General features: G+C 40.8%; 1 protein-coding gene across 1 annotated transcript in view; it reads right to left on the reverse strand.

Annotated features, from left to right (window-relative positions):
- TRIM71 (tripartite motif containing 71) overlaps positions 1-21,647 on the reverse strand; it is a 53,868-nt gene that overhangs the window by 4,122 nt on the left and 28,099 nt on the right. The window contains exons 2-3 of the mRNA XM_061355702.1: positions 9,968-10,135; positions 512-646 (exon numbers count right to left, since the gene is read on the reverse strand). Of these exons, the coding sequence (XP_061211686.1) occupies positions 512-646; positions 9,968-10,135 (303 nt within the window). The remainder of the gene's footprint in view (positions 1-511; positions 647-9,967; positions 10,136-21,647) is intronic.

Below are 21,647 nucleotides of genomic sequence, written 5' to 3' on the forward strand. Positions count from 1 at the left end.
TGCTTTGAGAATAGTTTTTTAGGTATGGGAACAATGGAAGTCTTGAAGAATTTCTATCAGTCTTTCTAAAAAGGACTCAGCATGTAGAGCTTTACTCCTTTCCTCTGTTTATGAGAAGTGGATCATGTAAGAAAACCCATATACTAGTTCTACAGCAACGTATTAAAGAGGTTTTAAAGACACTTTTTAAAGAATGTGTTTAAAGGTGATGTCTTCTCTCTCGGGTCAGTACCAAGATATGAGGCAGAGGGAGTGCCAACCCTGCTTGTGGGACTGAGTATACAGCAGTCCTTACACAGCCAGTTTCTCAGATTAGAAATGTCTACAGCACAAAACCAATCAGGGCCAGAATCCAGCATCCTACCTATAGCAAACTGAGCTCAGAGTAAACCACAGTGTTCCAATTCACTGTTCTTTTGGAGGAATCTAGCCATGCACTAGTTAAAAAACATGCTTTCAGGTTTGAGAAGGTACATGTCAGCAGTTCACATAACAAATGTAAGGTGCCTACCTTCCAGAGCAGTTCACACTCTCGCTCTTCCAAGGCCTTCTTATGTCTAGTAGTCACTACTTTGACTTCAGACTGTACCACCTTCGCTTTCATCTCAACCTGCTCTGCCACAGCCTGGGCCTGTTCAATACTCAGCTGGGAGGGGAAAAGAAAAAAAATAAAAAAAGAAGAGACAGTTAGGGCTCAAGAAACCAATTAGAAATGCATCAGAAGAGAAACTGCTGTTTACATTTCACTGTCCTTCAGGTGAAGGCACGAAGTGGCAACTCTTGTTTTTTTACCATGCCTTTACCTATTTCATACATCAGAGGTTGAAAACAAACAATTAATACAGCTATACATACAGTCGTATGAAGGCAGGCTGAGAAAGTTGGGGCTGTTCAGCCTGGAGAAGAGAAGGCTGCGTGGAGACCTCATAGCAGCCTTCCAGTATCTGAAGGGGGCCTATAAGGGATGCTGGGGATGGACTCTTCATTAGGGACTGTAGTGATAGGACAAGGGGTAATGGGTTAAAACTTAAACAGGGGAAGTTTAGATTGAATATACGGAGGAAATTATTTACTGTGAGGGTGGTGAGGCACTGGAATGGGTTGCCCAAGGAAGTTGTGAACACTCCATCCCTGGCAGTGTTCAAGTCCAGGTTGGACAGAGCCTTGGGTGACACAGTTTAGTGTGAGGTGTCCCTGCCCATGGCAGGGGGGCTGGAATTTGATGATCTTAGGGTCCTTTCCAACCCTAACTATTCTATGATTCTATCACATGGAATTTACACCTTCATTGTACCATGCACCAACACCCCAGGACTTAACTCCCTGTGCAATTCCAGCAAGCAGCTAAGTATGAACTCAAACTGGAGACTTATACAGAAATTTATACTCCTATTTTCCCACACAGAGAACCCAGTTTGTTTTGTCCCTCAAAATGATTCAGACCATTGCTGTGTGATGGTTCTGCTTCTACTAAGAAATGACACTGTAGAAAAGTGACTGCTTGCCATGCATCTGAGCTGCACAGAAATACCCCTAGAAGAATGTGAAGTGAATAATTTCAAAAGAAAAAACCCAACAATTAGATGGTTATCATTAAACAGCACTCAGTTTTTCACACTGCCTTGTTTAAGCACAGCTGGCAACTCAGAACCATGCAGCCATTAGCTCACTCCCCCCCCCCCCCCCCCGCTTCCTCTCTCCCCCTCCCCCCCCAGAAGGATGGGGAAGAGAATTGAAAGAATGTAACTCCACATAACACAAATCCCTGCTGCTACCACCAATAACAATAATGATAAGGGAAAGAACAACAGAAGAGAATACAACTGCTCACAACCCACTGACTGATACCCAGCCTGACCAAGCAGTGATCTAACCCTTCTGGGTAACTGCCCCCAGTTTATATACTGGGCATGACGTGCTGTGGTATGGAATACCTCTTTGGTCAGTTTGGGTCAGGTGTCCTGTCCCTCCTTCCTCCCTGCTTCCCCTCCTCCCTGGCAGAGCATGAGACTCAAAGTCCTTGGTCACAGTAAACATTACTGAGCAGCAACTAAAAACATCGGTGTTATCAGTGCTGTTCCCAGGCTGAAAGTAAAAACCACAGCACTGCACCAGCTACTAAGAAGGAGAAAAATGACTGCTGAACCCAGGACACACACCTTGGACAGAGACAAAATTCCTTCCAATATAGCTCAGTAATGTTAGTATTTGAAAAACATTCCGTAGTACTATTTTGCAAATACACAGAATGCGTCTGGAAGGAACAAGTCTCATTTCTCCCCTCATATGAAAAATTGTTTCCTTGCAAAAATCCTTTCCAAACTGTTTCCAGTCTCACAAAACATTACAGAAAAAGCCATGGAAATAAGCTTGGGTATTAAAGACAGCATTTTAGATAGACTTTATACTACCTTTCCCTCACGCTCATACAAGTAGCCACAACACCAGCTGTTTCAGACTAGGCAGACCAGAGAATGCTCTTGCAGAAAGCACCTCCGATCTTTAGAAACACAGGCTTGGTAAAGTTAGCAAAAGTAATTTAAAGGCTGTAAAACACCCTCAGTTTAATTCTGTGTATGAGTATGTTGCATCAGCTTTGATACAATCTATGAGCTACTCAATGTGGTCCAGCTTCATTTAGAAAGTGAGATGGGATTTTTGTTGTCTTTCATGGTATTTTCAAAGTCTGACCCGACAAGTTCAACAGCATCTAGATTATGCCAACAGTGAGAACACTAAAACCCCGAAGTGCCCTGTTACTTGGAAATTTTCATTCCAGGTAGTTATTTTAAACTAATTTCAGTTAAATGTATTTTTCCAGGTCATGTAGGAATAAAGAACTAAAAGGAAAAGGAAGACTATCTGGAGACAATGCAAGGACAACCCTGAGAAAAATAGACAAGGCAAAGTTTCTGATCTTAAATCCAAAGAATTCTCTTGCAAACTGGCAGAGGAAAATAGGAGTGCTACTTGAGAGCCCCTCTGCAGCACAGGGCTAAGTAAAAGGAGCATGCCTTTTAGCTGTTCCTCCTTTGTGCAACTCACAGGTCACTATATTTTTAACAGGGAATGTCTTCAAACTCATGGACAGCCTAAATATCCCACATCCCACTGGAGGCAGACCTGACATGCCTTCACACAAAGCTTCTGCCATGCAAATTTGACTCAATGCTTCAAGTTGACAGAAAGTGAAAAACCTCATTAATTAGCAAAGCAGACACGAAGTCACAGTTGGCCACAGATTAAGGCTTCATAAAAGCCAGGAAGTCTCAGTCCTAGCTGGAAGAGTCCACATGTAGGAATACTGCACCTCTATCATCTCTGCTTTGCCATTCAAATACAGAAAGTACTGCAGGGAAAAGGTATGTATTTCTTCCAGTACAGACCTGGATTCTTGTTAACTACAGCAAAACACTTTCTTCCTCTTGCAAAGAGAAATAGGTAGAAGTGAAGGGAACCAAGCTATCCACTAATATTCCAGTTTTAGTAAGCATGTCTGTGAAAGCAGGAAGGTCTTTATTTGCTTATTTGAGCTTTTTATACAGCACTGAGCATTAGACAGCTAAAAGCAATCTCAGTTCTTCACTAAAATCAGAGTCCACCTTTCAGGAGCTCCACAGCAGGAGAGGTATTAATTCCCTGTGGATATTGTGATCTTTCAGCCATAGGAACCAGTTATGGTAGGGTAAGTCACTACACTTAATAACACGAGGTTGTCTACCAACAACTCCTACCATCATCTCTATTTATTTTTATTTGCTTGAGACTGAATAGCTTAGTATTTTTGGCATCCTTCACTGATCTAAGGCAGGATGTTCAGGATATTGGTAAAGCTTTGGCAAAATTCACATGATCCTGCACTCTTCCAAAACAGGCTAGAAGAGCCTAGGAAGGTTGACCAGCATCAAAGGCACAGCAGCAGGCAGTGGTATGATTGGGGGGCACAGCGGTAGGCAAGTTACCTATCTGAAGCAAAAGCCAAGAGCTTTCAGTACAACTTTAGGGAGCCTTCTTTACAAGGAAATCCCTTATTCTTTTTGATTGCTGTAAGATGTCACAGCTTTATCATGTCTAAGTTCTTATTCTCTGGACATTTCATACAAACACCTTTGTTAACACCTCAAGGAGACTATTCCTGTAATTCATACAGTATTTTACATCTTATTAGGCCTAGCTCTGCCTAAACATAACTGTATGTAAAGGGTCACTGGCACTCAGTGCCTACATACAACATGCTAAACCAAACACTCCTAGGAGAAAAACTAGTAATGAGCTTGCTCCGGTGGCTCTGACATGGGAACTGGTGCTACAACGCTAAATTATGAAGAAGCCATCTGCAAGAGCCAGTAGCAGCTAAGCAGTATCATAGAACATGGCTGCACTTATGGATATCTGGGTTGACTCCAGAACAGCCCAAATTGGGATATGCCATTTTGTACAACAGCAGGTTTCAGCCATTTTTCACATCTTCCATCTTCTATTGGTCATTAGGAATTGGAGCTTCAAGTTAAGAAAGCTTTTTACAATTTAATCTTAAATACTGGAATATTTAAATGTGGTGTTCTAGAAATATCACTACTCCATGTTTTCACTAGTGCTGCATTTTAAAATGAAAAACTATAACTGGGAGCACATAACACTCCAGGAGAGAAAAACAAACAAACAAACAAAAACATTACAAAGCATGTGTTCTGACAGACTACAGAGCTATCATGAAGGGTCTGACCCCCTCACTGCAGGGATTCCACAGTCCAATACCCAAATTAAATCAGTATGTCCAGTTATGTCCACACAGCACACAGCTCCTTAACAGAGCCTGTTAATCCAGGTGTTAAAACCATGATTACACCAATTCAGTTCAGCAAGTTATCCATTTGAACAAATTGCAGCAACAACATGCCACTATGGCAATACCATGAGATATGTAAAGGCTGCTTATGGGAACTGTACTGCAACTCATCAATGCCAGCTTTGTTAAAAAGGTCTTTAAGATTCTTAATTCCATTCATCTAAACATTGGGGAATGTGGCATCATTTTTCAGGCATTAATTTCAATACTCAAGTTTGCTGCTCTCAAGTTTTCTAATGAAGGTGCAAGTGGTCTGGAGAGAAAATTCAAACTTGAAAGTGAAGTTGGTTTTCTTCAGATGAATCCTTCAGTATTTCAGGGGTGAATGGACCACAGGTAACAGCTAAAGAACCGTAAAAGCATACTTGCCTACCTCACTATGGAGAGTTTACACTTAAAGGAATTTAAGAGGAATTTAATCCTCATTAGAGGAAAAAACCTTTGAGATGCATTTCTCTGACAAACCCCTCTCTAGCTTTTAGAAGCACAGCAAATACAAAAAGCTTAAGGAAACCTTTCCATATCTCTCAAGTAAGCCTCTTCCACCAGATGGAAGGTGCTCCATCCCTAACTTGTTTAGGTTTAGCTCCTTACGTAACAAAGGCTTGTTTCCCAGAACTTTTCAAATTACTTATGACTGTTTCAGAGCAGGATAAAGCAACCAGACCATAACAGCCAGCTTTCTCCAGCACCAAGAACTGGATATAACCTTCCTAATGCTCTTATACTTAAAAATTAACTGCAAGATCATATACAAAGTATAGCTGCAGTAAATATACTAGGATTAACAGGCTTACAGTGGCTTTGAAGTAATATTGGTGCAGCTATAGAACTCCATAGTAACTGGACCAATTTAAAGGCTTCAGGCCAAACACATAAACCACTTAAACTCACCTGAAGAAAAAATCTCACACAAAGAGAATTTAAAGAGAAGCTTTGATGAGGGGGAGGGCTAGAAGTTGACTCCTGTCAAAAGTTGACAATCACTTTGACTTGTACTGTAAGAACAGACTTTTTGCCTACAGTTTGAGGCAGAACAATAGTATGGACAGCTGTAAGTGTCAAATCCATCTTTGCCAATAACCAGCTGCTCATATGTTATGCTACAGAACTCAAAGACAACACAAAACAGTAACTAGAAGTACAAAGAAATTCAGGCTCTGTTGATACATATCCTGGGTCCAGAAAGGCACAGACTCCATTTTGGTTTGTTTTGGACTCTCAAACCTGCAAGCCTGACTTCAAAGCCAGGCACAAGAGTGCCTGAGCTAAACTCAGTGTGACAACACCAGAACGATCCCTTGCAGCACAGCTGTGCCATCCTTCTCCAGTACTGACCTCCCTTTAGCAGGAACCCATATGACAACCACAGGGAAGCTTTCACTGAAGGGCAGAGGCTCAAAGCAATAAATCAGCTTCCACCTCTGGCTGGAAAAGTTTCTTGCAGTAGCTCCCTACCCCTCTTTCCTAGAATACCCTGTATTTGTGAGAAAAGAGGCACTGCCTTAATGGCTGAACTACTTTATTTACCACCAGCTCCTAAACCTTTCATGCTGTTAAGATGAGAGCAGCTCCCTCTATGTTCTGTGCATGACCAATGTCACTGCATTAAGTGTGGAAGCCTGCACTTTCAAGCATCCCAGCAAAAATGGCTATAGGCTCATCCAGGAAAGAATGTTTTCCACTAAAACCACTTTTAAGACAACTGACATGAACAGATTAAATTGTATTTTAACATTTTCACCTGGAAATTGACCCTAAATGGGAACAAGCACTCAATGCTTTACTGTTCACACAAGTGCATTAGATTACATGCACACACACACATATATATATATACAATTACACATGTATAGACGTATTTTAAGGACATGACATTTTGAAGAAGCCATCTATCTTTCATCATAAGAGATTTACGTTCGGTTTGTGGCCCAGTCCTTGGAAAAAATTCTGAAAGAAGACAGCTAAGTGTGCACTTTCATGGGGTAAAAACAAGGCAGCAGAGCAAGCTCCCCATATAGAAAGCCAGCAACCCTGCTTGCCCCAATGCCATTAATCCAATGTCGTCGGCTTTGGCTTGCACATCCTGCAAATCAATTCAAGCCTCTGAAAAGGCTAGGAAAGTATTCCAGCAAGGAGGATAGCTTTCTACTGAGATAAGAGGTCCTACAACCCATAAAGCTGGGTGTTCCTGCTCCATTCCCTGGCAACCATCAACAGCCCTTGGACCATTGCAATAAACCAGCCAGGAGGCTGACCCAGCCAAAAAGTAATCCCAAAGAAAGGTTACCCTTTCAGCTACATCAGCTCACCAACCAGCCACACAAGTGCAAGTTCCTGTGTTAGGAACAGGCTTAGAAACACATGATTCAGGCCAGAATCAGTACAGGAGAGGGAAGCAGGGGAAGCGCTCCATTGCTGCAGAACTTCCCTGATGTAAAAAGCAAGCTTCTCTCTTCAACTCCTTTGAAAAGTGAGGTTTGGACTTTCAGGAGTGACAGGCTATATCAGGCTTCTGTGGACCAAGAGGCTGAGATGTATCCCAGCTCACAGCTTGCCCTTTTTTTTTTTTTTTGAGTCTGAAAAACACTCTTTCTTCCACAGCCACAGGAAGAGTTTAAATAAACAGTTCTTCCTAAAAACCTTCAACTTCAGTTAACCCGATACTCTCCCCAGCCAGTTTACTCACAGCTTGACTTCCTCTGTCCTGCACCTTTTCCCCTTTATTCACAACTACTCCTCCTCATCCAGCCTCAACATCTCATGTCAAGACAGCTATTTCAGAGCCTATTAAAAAAAGAGTTACTAATGCAGCAGTATGAATCAGTCGCACTAAGAAGTGTTACTACACCATAATGCTCGCAATGCTCTCAGCACTCCATGTTCCTCATATTGCAGCTTGCGCTGGCATTAATTCTCCGTTGACCGTTTCCCATCTTTAAGAAAAAGCACTGAAGCCAATTCCTTTTAATTTAGAGGCTAGTTAGAGCTTGTTTAAAATTTATGCTGATATACTGTCACCTCCCTAGGATAAATATATTGCTTCACAGACCAAGAAGAGGGGAAGCTTTGCTTTCGGAAAGCTTCCTTATGCAGCAGGCTCACTGCATCAGCCTTTCAGTCAGACGCTTCTGCCTTTGACTGCATCACACGCTCTTCTAATTGTTGCTGTTATTACTTAGTAGAGCTGTCTAGCTGTACAGTCTTCCTAATTCCTGCACATGCACACACAGATTACCACCAATCTGCTCACTCACCACCCTTTTTCCAGACAGTGATCCAGATTAAAAATCTCACTGAACTAATACAACTTAGTTCTTAAGCATGGTTCATCTTTCATAATCTTCACACAAGCTGCTTTATTAACACCACCAAGATAGCCTCTTAACCTGGATGGGCTGTAGCTAGACCAGGGCAAAACTACAGACTAAGTTCAGTTGAGCTGCTTGTTTGAATTACATAAGCATAACCAGTACCACCCTCCTTCAAACCTGTCTTACATTAAGCAGCTCACCCCAGTGGCAAGAGCCTCTAAAATGAAAGCCAGAAGAAAACTTAAGAGGAAGAATAAAGTAAGCCTAGTGTGAAGCAGGCAGGCACAAAAGCATTCATGCAATAGTAGCAGAGTGGTACTCAATGATATTCCAGTAGTTTCTGCTCCAAAAGACAGTCCCTTCTTAGAGGATTTAACCACACCAATTAGATGTTTAAGAGCCCTGGAGGTCAAAGGCAGTAATTTAATTACTAACAGACAAGCCCTTGTCTATGACAAACTGGAGAAATTCAGAACACCAGTGAGGTATAATCCCTTCCTTCTTGCTCATTTTGGGGACACATGAAATGCTTCAGTATGGATGCTGCTGAAGAGCCTTATGATCCATTTAAAACAAATATTAGAGGAAGTTATGGTTTGCAAGATTCTGTTTTAAGCAGAGTTTTAAATTAGCCATCCAGGTTCAGAAATTTGGTGTTTGCTCTTCTGACATAACAAGTTAAACATCACAAGCTAAAGGGAGACATCAACAACAGTTTACTATCTACACTGCCACAATACTTATTTCATTCCACAGGCACAAAGACTTAAGAACAGAAGTTAGCTGCCCCTGTTTACTGAACAAGCTACTTCCTCATATACTAGAAATAAACAGCGATGGGTGGACGACAGACTTGGTTTGGGTTTTGCATTATTTGTACCATGCATGTATCAGGAAAGCAAACCCAATGCAGAAAGCAAGTTTACTTCCTATCCATGGCATTCTACCAATGTTTACTAAAAAAATAAAAAATTCTTAGTTAAATCACATTGAAGTGCTGAGTTTCAGAATTTCCAGCTTGAATCTACAGCATGAGGCTAACAAAACTAGAAAACAGTAGCGTGGAGTAAAGCTTCCTACTAAGCTTTCTCAATCTTTATACAGGTAAAACTACTGCTAAGATTATAATAGTTACTATGAGGTATTACTCAGCAAAAGTAATTATCTGCATATCCCTGCAGGTTAGTTCCCTATGTAAAGTCCTTATGTAGTTTGAAGCACTGCCTTCCAGTCCTTTGCATTATAAAACATAGCTAAGGTACAATGCAATAATAGGCAATTACAGTATGTATCTCTGTGTGTGCACAGAGTAATCTGTACAGGAGTAGCTCCAGATCCTCTGCACAGGCAGGTTAGAAGTTTCACACTAATCCAACAGCCAATTAGTATTTTATACTTGGTGGCAACACTGAAGAGGTAACCAGAGCCATAGGTAGTCAACATGTTAGATGCTGTACAGGCATGAAAGACAGCTGAAAAGTCCCAGTCCTAAAAACAAAAACTATACTTAGTGTTACTATACAAGATTAGAACTTTCTTCAAAATGCTTTACACAGCCACATTTGTACAGAGCTTCATATTGTGATTTGCATGACAGGATTATGCTGCAAGAATGCAAAACTCATAACAGCACTTTATTTTCAGCTCCACAGCCACTTCTGTCAGAGATCTGAGAGAACAGAAGGAGTGAGAAGACTGACAGCAGAAGCAGAGAGCTTTCTGCCTTGACACCTTGCCCTGTAACAGACAAGCTGTGGGTGGAAGAAGGAGAGGAAAAAAAGTATGCAAGTTGGGAGCATCTTACTTGAATAGCCTGTCGTCCTTGCTGAGCATCTGCCAGAAGCTGAATGGTGAGAGTCCTGGAATCCTGTAGGGCATCTTGGAGGTAGATAAAGCTGTGACCCACATGTCGTCCCATGGTACATTCCCGACATATGGGGACAGAACAGGTATCACAGTAGAAATGCAGTACCTATAAGAAAAAAAATAAAAGAAAAAGAACTATATTACTATCTAATGAAAAATTAAGGACGAAACAGAGTCAGGGTGTAAAAAAGGCCAAGAGATCAACTATAAAAGGAGACAGAGGCAAAGACTTTGCAGTTCTCTCTCTACAGAGTAAGAGCTATCCTCCCCAGTAATCTCCAGATCATACTCTAACAGTTAGATGGAAATGCCATTGTTTTCTTTGCAATACAATACTAGGAAGAGTGTCCACATCAGCTCCTCTTAGGAGCGGAAGCCATCTGCCAACACTTGCACATTGGAGATTTCACCTATAGCAAGTTTCAGGTGAAGACTTCCTGCATGCACAACCACCACATTCTCTTAAGTGGGTCATTTAACAACCAATACACTGGAGAACTGCAGCTCCAGCACACCACCCCACAGAAGGGGGGAAACAGATTATGCATGCCAAACCCCACCTTTTATGTTTTCAAAATATGCAAATATCTTATTTTTTCAGGGCAGTGACAACATTAGGCAAGAGCCTTCCTGCCACTCCCAACAACAAAACAAAAAAACCCTTTGCTATGACATAATGTTCCTATACTAGTGATACTCTGGAGATGCTAGAACTGGGAAGCAAGACTGGAACATTTGCATGTCTATCAGAGCATTTGAAAACTACAGCCAACTGTGGGTAACCACTAAATCCCCATTTTGTTCACAAAGCACTTAAAAACTCTTTATTCAAATCACAGTGGAAGTCTTACACTAAGATGTTAGCCCAGGAAGCTGGATCCGTTCAGCCATAACTGTTCCCATTACAACCCGTAGAGGGAAGCAGCACACAGAAATAGCATCTTCCATGGACGTGTATTTTCTTAGAGGGCAAGCTGAAACCAGCTGTTTTCAAATACGCAAGGAGTACAACACTTCAATACAAAAAAGCTTTACATCCCAAGTCTTGCTCTTCATTACATACACTATTTCAGTTAGAGTGGTATGTTAGAAAATCTGTATTACCATGGAAGAGTCAAAACTCCACTACAAAATGGAAAACAATTTTTCCTGCTACAGTTTTTCCATCACCAGCTATTTGAAATCTACCTCACAGAAAGGAGCAAGAGCAGAACAAAGTTTGGACAAGTGTTTGATATGCCTGTCTTCTCACAGCTGTCATCCAGCCACTCCCAATTCCAGCTAACAGTCGGTGATATGGTGCATAACATCCCCCTTTTCCCTTCTCCATCAAAACCAAGGGGGAGGCTAGGACAGGTGATTCCCTCAGATCGCCTGTGCTGCAGAAAGTGACATGTTAAGCTCCAATAAACACAACAGCTGAAGTGGTACATGGCTTAATTTCTCAAGGGATATGTGTGTGTTTGTGCATGCATGGGGAAAAGCTTTAGTAAAACTCAAGTTTTGCTATAGGGAAACCGGAGCAAACTTAGGTTTTGCTTCTGTTCAAACAGTGTCTAAGATCTTCCATCTTTTGCGAGTAAAAAGCTGCCTTGGCTCTGAAATTCATTAGTCAAATGCATCATCTTCCTCAACTAGAGGGTTCCCTGTCTTTACCCTGCAGTTGTCTAAATCTGTATACAATGTTCACTTGCTCATGCAGTTCTTTTGCTGCTGAAATTACAGGGAATGCTTATTACATGTTGCTGAATGACTCCACTTAAGCAACTGAGAAGAGAGAATGAAAACCAAGACAGGGTATCAAGTTAAGTCATATGAATCTGATATACTTTAAAAACGTACAGCAGGGATTTGGGGCCTCAATCAAGCAGAAGCAGCTGAAAACAAAGTGGTGACCATATGAACAGAAGTCCAGAAGGAAGTTACATCTATTGTCCATCCTCCATTTTGGAGGATACCAGAAGCAAAAGCTCTGTAAGACACCACAGATCAGCCCTGTCACCCAGGCACTCCTGTGAGGTAACATCATCCAGTCCTAAAGGAATCATCCAGCTGTTCAAGCCAAAGAGAAGCTTAGCTATTCAGCTGCCTCCTGCCCCCCACCACAACGTGGTGGAAAACGGCACTCATGAATTTAGAATGAAGAGGGACAAGAGCCATAATCTCATTTCAGAAATATGCTGCTTACATAGGACATAGCAGGGGAAAGCCTTGGGTAAATACTATAGAGCCACTGATACTTGTTTCTTAGTAAACAAAATGATAAAAACAACCTAGATTTAAATCTGAGAGCAAATGAGTTAAACGTGGGTGAAAAAAGTAGACAGTGATAGACTGATCTCCATCACTACACTATTACTCAAAACAGTTACCCTTAAATGCACACAAGAGGAAGCACAAATGCATAATCCCTACTGCTCTCAGTGGGGAAGAGAGCTACTCACCAGAAGAGAAGCGAAAGTCAGCCAGCTTCAAGATGAACTAGCAGCTCCCAAAAAACTCTTTCCTGGATACAAAGACTACAACAGAAACCTCAAACTTGGCAAAGGTACAAGGGGAATTCTCCTCTTGTGGTTGATTTTACATACTCGCTGTCAGGAGCACCCAACAGGCTGTACATCAGCCCTACCCAGCAATGTGGCCACACTCCTATAGAATTAAACTGGAAAGAGCCCAGCTGTGCAGGGTGCAACAGCAAGGGGGGTTTATTTGTACCGACTGGGCTAACGGAGCTTGGAGCACAGCATCCAGCTTGCCTGTGCTTGCAACCACAACCAGGCATTTATTGTTAAAGTTCAAGCCTGCTCACACACCAGTCCCTAGGTCATGGCCACAAAGGTCACGTACTGCTAGATTAAGTTTCTATGCCTGTTTCTAAATAGAAGGGGGAAAAAAACTCAAACACACCCCCCACCCCAGGCCACCAACAAGCACCCCCTGCAAAAAATTCATAACAATATAAGTACAATAATAAGGACAATATACGAGTATGTTTTCAATTCAGACTTCATGCACTGTGTGCCTAAAAGCAAAGCATTTCAGTTGCGCTGTTAATACAGCAACATACTGCTCCTTCTATGCTCATTATATGACAAGTAACAAGGCTGGTCTTGAAATGTGCATGGGCAGTGGGAAGGAATAATAAAACACTAATTCTTCCATAACAGACATCAGCTTAAAAACACCACACAGCACTTTATGGAGAGTCCTAACACTCCCCCCCCCTCCTCCCCCTTATCTGAAGAGGCAGAGATGAGAGTCAAAAGATCCATCAAGCTATAAATAAAACTATTTTACCATTTTCCCAAGTGCACAAAAGATTGTTTTTAAGGAAAAAACACACATGCTGTTTTTTCCAAACTACACAAATGTTCTGATAGGCAGAAAGGAAAGAGAGAATAAAAAGACACAAATTACAGCTTTCAAAAGAAATTCGGAATTGTGTGAACTGCATTTAGTGAATAAGATTCTTTTTGTAGTAATTAAAGTAAAAATTCACTTGTTTTAAAGTAAAAATACAAATTTTATTTTTCATTTTAAAGTAAAGACAATTGTTTGAAATGTTTTTTGTGGGTTTTCACTGGTTTTAATAAAAATAAAATTTGATAGTTTCAGTTGTTTGGTTTTGGTTTTTTTTATAATATAAATGTTTAAGATAAAAGCTGTTGCCCTTCCAATACCTATTCTGTTAAATGTCTAATAAGGGGAAAAAAGATTTATAATCAATTTTAGAAGTAGGGTTTTTTTGCTGTGTGTGGTTAGTTTTGCGTGCATGTTTTGCTTTGCTTTAAATAACTGCTTCAGCACATTAATTAGTACTTTGGACTTTCCACCCAAATTAAATGAAAAGGGAGTCAGAAGCAAGGGGGGAATTTAGTTTTAGAGATAGTTAAAAGTGATTTATTTTAAAATAAATCAGGTATGGGTTGATTATTTCCCAAACAGGAAATATTTCCTGAATTGGTGGCATACAATTTTAGACACAAAACAATAAAGGGAGCCTACTTCAATTTAAACAGAATCAGTGAACCATATTACAGGGCTATTCATCTTTTACAGCCAGAGCAGCCCAAGAAATACAACAGCAAGGCCATAAATGTGATTGCTTCAGGAAAGGCTGTACAGTGCACCGTAAAAACATTTTACAACAGCAGGAATTCCTGGGTGTCGTTCTCCCTCTTTTTTGGTCCATCTGCTTTCAAAGGGGGCAGGGGGATGGGCGGAGATGCTGTTAAACGTCCCCCGGGACTGCACAGCAATCAATCATCATCTGATGAATGGCCACTAAAGTTAAACCCTGACCCTACTCCACAATTCCCACACCAGCACTCCTCTCCTTACTGCTGACCAGCTTCCAGCGTGTCTTCCCCTCCCCCACACCCCTTCCAGCCCTCACACCAAAATATCCCAAATACTAAGACCAGACAAAAGCAATGGAATGTAGCAGGCACCATGACAGGGAAGAATTCAGCAGAAACAGCATCTAAGGAGGCTTAGCCTTAACCTGTGTTTAAACAATTTTTCTCTCACCAGTACTCTGCCGTTTTCTTCCCAGCGTGCAAACACTTGATTTCTCTCATTTCAGAGAGTATTTAAGAACATATAAGCATGGAATTGTCGAAGCATGTGGAATCTAGTCACATTTAAGCATTTGTTTTCCATCACATTTCAGTATCTTGCAATGATTTTTATCTAAGGCTACAGTGTTAAGAATTTGCACAAGGCAGCACCACATAAGGTCATATTATTTTAACATGCGAGTCTGATGCTCTAAAAGGCACCCTGTAATCAACAATTACAAAAAGTCTACAGACAAAACAGTAGCCTCTTGGTTTCTACTTCTAGAAAAGTTTCAGTACGGCATTTGTAAGTTAACTTAGTTCATGACCAAAAATAAAAGTATCATACTTACTACTTACAATATGAAGTTTTCCATAATTAAAGGTGTTTTATTATCTAATTCCCTTGACAGTAACTCAAACAACAGTGGCTTTGTTAGGTAGTGTTTAAGGTTTAATGTAAGACTTGGAGGACTATGAATTTTGTATAAACTGATTTTCCAATGAGTTTTGGTCCTCCTTCCTCAGCACTGTGGTCTGGGGTTTTTTGCACTTTCCCCTTCCCCCCCCAGAAAGCTGCCTCCCGGCATCACCCACAGCAATTTTTAATTTGAACAGCATATAAATATACCACCCAGGATGACTGGTTCAAAGTTTGGTGCAGATAAGTGTTACAAGTTTTAAGTGGATAGCACTAATTTTTTACTCTGTAGGAAGCTAGTCATTAGTTTCCATTTTAATAGCAATTCATGGCAATTACCTTGATTCATATCACAGTCAGAGCAGCATTTTAAGAACCTTCACTTCTGCACTGATAACACTCTTTAAATTTAAATGCTAAATATAAAGACTGAAGATATAAGCAAGCAGTGCAATACACATCAGAACTACAGGCTATTTGCCAGCATACCTGAAGCATTTTGCTTTCAGAGATACTTAAAACCCTAGTGTTTCTGTGTGCCCATTAATCATCAAATTACCCTTAGAAACTGTATTTTGACTTAATGCTCTGGTGTCGAAGAGACTGGCTTAACACCAATTTTCTTTGCTGCATGTAATGGTAAATGATACACCAACTCCAGAAGGTCTCCAGAGCAGACAAGAGTTAATTCTCAAATTCAGGACAGTATTCTACTAAAATTTCCACAAGAATATGGGCATCTTGAATTACAGCCCTATACTACACAAGGCATACAATATACGCACAGGAAGTTGTACCAAGTGGGATTAGTTGAAGCTAGTTCACTATTTTTACCTTCCTTTTCTACCTGGAGGAACAGAGCTACGGCTGGGTCCATTTATGAGTTCAAGTGCAAGATAATCATTCAGCACTTCTGTTAAGTTTAGCTATATTTCCTTAGCCCTTAAAAATAAGAAAAACCAGCTAACAGATGATTAATACTCGTATTAAGTCCATTTTAGGAAATAAAGCTGTAATTTCATGTGCATTTTTTCCTAGCACCAGTGTTAACACTCTTCCCCAAATGCTCCAGTGGGTTCTGTTCCTTGCTCCAGTTTCTCAGCCACACAGGTATCTCCTGGCCCAGCACATGATGGGGAGGAAGCTCACTAATAAAACCCCCAATCTAACCAGCATTGCTCCCAGTGTGAAACCATACACAGTTCAAGGCTATCATTTCACTCCACAGTTAAACGGACAACTACTCTACAAGGAAGCCCTGTGCCTCTTGCCTTCCTCCTTTTCTCCCCTCTTCGCTGCTCCTCCAGTCTCACAGAAGAAATTTGAGGATCTCTGCAGACAACGGAATATTAGTTTTTTTTAATAAACTGTTTTCTATCAGCTGACTGTGGGATCAGAACCACAGTAGACCCAACACAAGGGAGGAAGAAGAACCCACAACTAAAGACAGAGACATCTGATGACAAGTATATTAAATACCAGCTGAGCTAATACCAGCACTAAGCCACATGGCTCAGCTCTGGTGCTTCAGCCTCACAGCTGGAATTAGTGTAAATCTTCTCACTGAAGAATTCATTTACCTCAAATTCTAACCAGAAGAAGAGTATCCAACCTACATTGAGTCAGATACACTAAACAGGCTTTTAAATCAAACAAGACTACCACACTCTTAACATTCTTGATGTTTACCTTTTTCAGTCCTTCTATGATAGTATGAAGCCAGTAAAAACAGCAGCATATTTTAGAGAGTGGTGACTGGGTCAGTCAAATCAACTAGCTAAGAACAAAGAGGTTTTGGAAGATACAGATTCATTAAGAGTTTAGAAAACCCAATGGGTATTACCAGTCAGCTGAGAGTGGAGCAGAGTGCATTTAAGTTGTCTTTGCCAATACAACCAGAATTTTAAAATTTTAAAGGACCTGGGCTACAAGGGACAATCAAGATCCACTTCACTCTGTATCATCACTGTAATGGTGCGACAAGAGGCTGAAAATGGGCTAGGAAACAAAGTCACACCTTTGACAAAGCTGGTTAAGGGTCTGCTGGCTCCAGCATATTATAATATCCCATCCTTTGTGTTTTGAATTAAAATCTTATAGTTAAAACTTCATGTGAGGACTGTAGCTCCTGCTTATAGCCACCAGCCTCGAGCTGGACCATCCCAACTATTTCTCTCAACAGCATCTGCCAGCTGTGGTGCCCCATGTTCATTCACTCTAAATACGGAGGGAGCACTACACCACTCACATGGACTTTGCCCATCTCATCACGCAGCTCTCTGTAAGCTCTTGGGTGCAATGTAACATGGCTAGCTGATGCAACACACTACCTCAGAGATCCCAATTACTGATGGACTGGAAAGAACATCTCACATCCACCTTAACACGCATCACTCAGGTTCTTCCTAAATAGGTATAAGCAAAGCTTAATATTTTTCCAACACTAATGCTGAGGTGGTACAGTTATAATTATCCCACTGTGGGCTACCATTCCATTACTACATAGTGGTAGGCCCATTTTACATCTTTCTGTTAAATAAATTGTTTGGGGTAAGAAAAATCTGCATTTCATTTGTTTTTAAGAAGTCACAGCATCTGCTTCAGCACTGAAACAGGTAAAGTAGCCAGTCTACGGAAAGATGAAATAGTATCAGTAGCTAGTAAATAACTCAGCCAGTGGTAAGTTAGCTCTTTAAAGACTTTTTGATAGGGGAGACCAGCTTGTGCTTCAACATGCAACTCACTACCTGTTTAAATGCAGCTTCTGTGTCAAATCTACATGACACGAGCAGTAGCAGGGTGGTCTTGGCACAGGGGACAGTGGGTGGATCTAAACATTGAACAGTTCAGGCAAGCAGCTAACAGCCTGCTGTGGAAGCAGGCACTAGTTGGAGTACATCACGACCCAGCTGTACTTTCAAGTCCATCTGTCCAAGTGTAACTCCCTGAAAATCCTTCACTGAGCCTCCCTAACTCTCCAGCTCTTGGAAAGTTAGTGCTTATAGTTCTCAGCCAAAGCTTGGCCATGGTTTCAGTCATGCTGTAACGCATAATGTGTTGACAATTGCTTTGCTATTGCACATGGCATTTTGCTTTTTAGACAGAACCAAAGTTCAACATCTCTACAAACTCCTTACATAATAGATTCTCCCCTTTCCTGCACAGTTCAGCATTAGAGCTTTTGAAGTTTTTTGAAGTTTTTCCTTCTATGCACAGAAGGAATTAAACTAGGAGTTAGCATACATGCATGGCTCCTGCACCCTGCTCTGTGACTAGCAGTACAGCCCTTGCTTCTCAGAAACTTGTATTCCTCAACTGTTCCTACACCACTGCAGAGAACACTATCTCCATTCGGGTCCCTGGCAACTGTTGACCTTCACATGGAAAGCTGACAGCAAGGATGCTATCATATGCCCTGCAAACAAACAGCTAAGAAAATGGTTTTTGTCTCTTAATATACTGGAGACAAACCTTATTCTTTATTTGATAGGGGGAGTGGAAACAAGAAACAAACTCAACCTTGCAGATTTCACTCAAAGGCCAGCTAGTCCTCACAATGAGGAAAAGCCAGTTGTGAAACCTCATCTTAAGCAGATGGGCTGCATGCAGTTTGCCTGGGAGTTTTCCTGATCCCAGAACAAACAGGTCTTTGTAGGATACATTTCCTTATAGAGCTAGTCTGCAGTCAAGACACCACTACCTAAGAAAATTTGTTTTGGTGCAACAGCTTCCCATTAATATCTTTAGAGGGCTCTTCTGGGGGAACAGAAAGCCTATCAGGCTAGACATCTTAAATTCATAATGCTCAACTGTTAGGGAAAAACAGAGTATGAGGAGAAAGAACACATTTATCCAAAGAAATACGGCTTTACCTGTTTTACCTTCGCAATAGGTTTTACCCCTTTTGGGGGGGAAGGGGGTGGGTGGGATTTCAGTTGTTTGGGGGTTTGTTTTTATCAGTATTAGAAAGCTTGTTTCAGAAAAGTATTCTTTAGAACATGAGTTTGTGCTTATTCTTTCACACAGTGTAACACTTCAATTACATCATCTAGTAATTGCCTGCTACAAGGAAAAAGATCGAAAGCACATACTTAAAAACTCCCACAGCTGAACCACCACATGAATTTAACCTGTAACTAAAACTGCAGTAGCTGAAGAATACTAGAAAATGAAGTGATTATGAATTCTGAGCCCACTCTGTAGCTTTACACTCTGGCTGTTCACCTTGTGTGGCCTTACTGTCAATCACAGGGGAAGAACATAAGAACACAGAGTTGAAACAACTAGTAAAAAACAGTGCTCAGAAAGTAAAGAATTTCAAATAAAGCCAATTTTATATGTAAGTAACATTAACTTAAAACCACAAGGATGAGGTAGCTCAACATCTTTAATTTCTATCTTTCAAGTGTTTACTCAGGAGAGGTTTGTCTCTGTACCAACTATTTGTTTAAAACCATTTTAGCAAAATTACATAATGTCTTATGGAATTAAAATCCCATCTCTATGTTTTGGGTTTGGTTTTTTTTTTTAATCAAGAAGGATTAGTGTTAGGGTGAAAGCAAAAATATATATACTTTCACACTAACAAATCTGAAAGCCCTTATAACAAAGAGTTTCTAACATACATTTAGCAAAATGAAACAATTCAGATATCCAGCACCACCATTAGACTCTGGTAATTCCAGTTTGAGTAACAGTCTGGTAGGCAAGATCAATCCACATACTTGTACAAGAGACTGTCCCTCCCCCATTTCCAGTATCAGTTCTTCAGCAGATTTTACCTAGTATTATGCAAGCCAGTATCTCTACAGAGACAGCAATCTCTAAAGGGACTGGGCTGCTTGCAATGAATCCTTGTGGCAAGACTGAAGATTCTTATATATAAATTAAATGCCTCTATCATTTTTAATTTACAAACAGAATCACAGTGATCCTATGGCAGTTTAAACTATGGGGAATAAAACTAAACAAGACCAGAAATTTATGCATTAGGGCGTAAGTTAAACACCTAGAATATTACAGGAAGGAATTCCTCCCTCCTCACAGGCAAAGCCAGGCTGGATGGGGTTCGGAGCAATCTGGTCTAGTGGAAGGTGTCCCTGTCCATGGCAGGGGGGTTGGAACTGGATGAGCTTTTAGGTCTCTTCCAACCCAAACCATCCTATGCTATTTTCTCTGTGGTGACTGCCTAGTTGGCCAAGCATGTGAGACAGGCAGGGGAGGGGAAGAGTGTCATTCTCCTCTCTTTTGCTCCTGCACCACCACCCCAACATAGGGCACTGGCTACTACTGCAGCCTGGATGCCTGACAAGCATAGCACAGTTCTGCTCTCCCTCACATTTCTGCCTTGCACCTCTTCTGTCTGCAGAGGAGAGCTGTAACACGAACAGCCATAGTACTAAACCCCCACAGAAGGAGCTGTCAAATTTTTTCCTTCGATTGTGAAACAATCCATGCCTATTAAACAAATCCAGTTACCACTAGTGCCATATGCACATCAAACTCAGGTCAAAGTGAATATGACCAACTACAGCCTTTTATTAGGAAATAAAGGCAAGAAGGCTGTCTGGGAAAATTGACATATAAACATATTCCAAGTGTTTTATACTGCAGTGTTTTTAGTTACTGCTTATGTGGGACAAGTTTCATGGAAAGCACAAAGGCAGCAGTGAATTGGCCTACTCTGTGCTCTGCCTTCCTTGCTCCTCTTTGCCTTATTCTGTCCCCAAAACTACTCTTAAAACAGCTATATACCAACATGCCAAGTCCTTACAGAATAAGGACTGACTTTAAAGGACCTTCTCTTCACTAAAACCCAAAATGGCTAACATGAACACTTAGAAGCTATCTTTCCTCAAAGCATTCAGGCTCTCTATCACCATCCTCTCAATCGCTCACACACCAAAAATATGCAAGTGTAAAAGTTTTATTAGCCAAAGTAAATGTTTCAAAGCAGGAAGAAAAATTACTACATGTCGAGGTTTCAGCTGGGATTCCCTCATAAATGAGGAATCTTAATTAAGCAAGAACAAATTTAGATTGCCTTGAAAGGAAAAAAAAAAAAAAACCAGTTTGCTCCAAAGTATAAATACAAGTGTATATATACATATTAGCATACATATTAGTGTATATACCAGTGTATATACCAGTGTATATACCAGTGTATATACCAGTGTATATACCAGTGTATATACCAGTGTATATACCAGTGTATATACCAGTGTATATACCAGTGTATATACCAGTGTATATACCAGTGTATATACCAGTGTATATACCAGTGTATATACCAGTGTATATACCACTATATACACAAGTGTGTGTAGGTATGCACACATACACACACACCCCCGAAGTGTACATATACATGCTATATTAGGGTTCCTCAGATAACATCAAATTGTACCATCCACATGAAAAATAATCATTATCTGCTCCCAGCACAGGATTTGGCACATAACTGGAATATCTTACTCAGAAAAGCAATGCTCTCCTTGAGGATCAAAGCTTTGCTGCTTGCTGTAAAATGCCAGACTAAATTGGGCAGATTAATATGCTTGTTACAATTCCTCATAATTTCAAGGAGGATTATACAATCATTTTATGAAAAGACTCCTCATGAAAGTATTATCCTATGG

Source organism: Neopsephotus bourkii, unplaced genomic scaffold, assembly GCF_033783945.1.
Source record: "Neopsephotus bourkii isolate Nb327-2 ecotype Australia unplaced genomic scaffold, CSIRO-AGI_Nbou_v1 NB_832, whole genome shotgun sequence".
Taxonomy (NCBI): Eukaryota; Metazoa; Chordata; class Aves; order Psittaciformes; family Psittacidae; genus Neopsephotus; species Neopsephotus bourkii.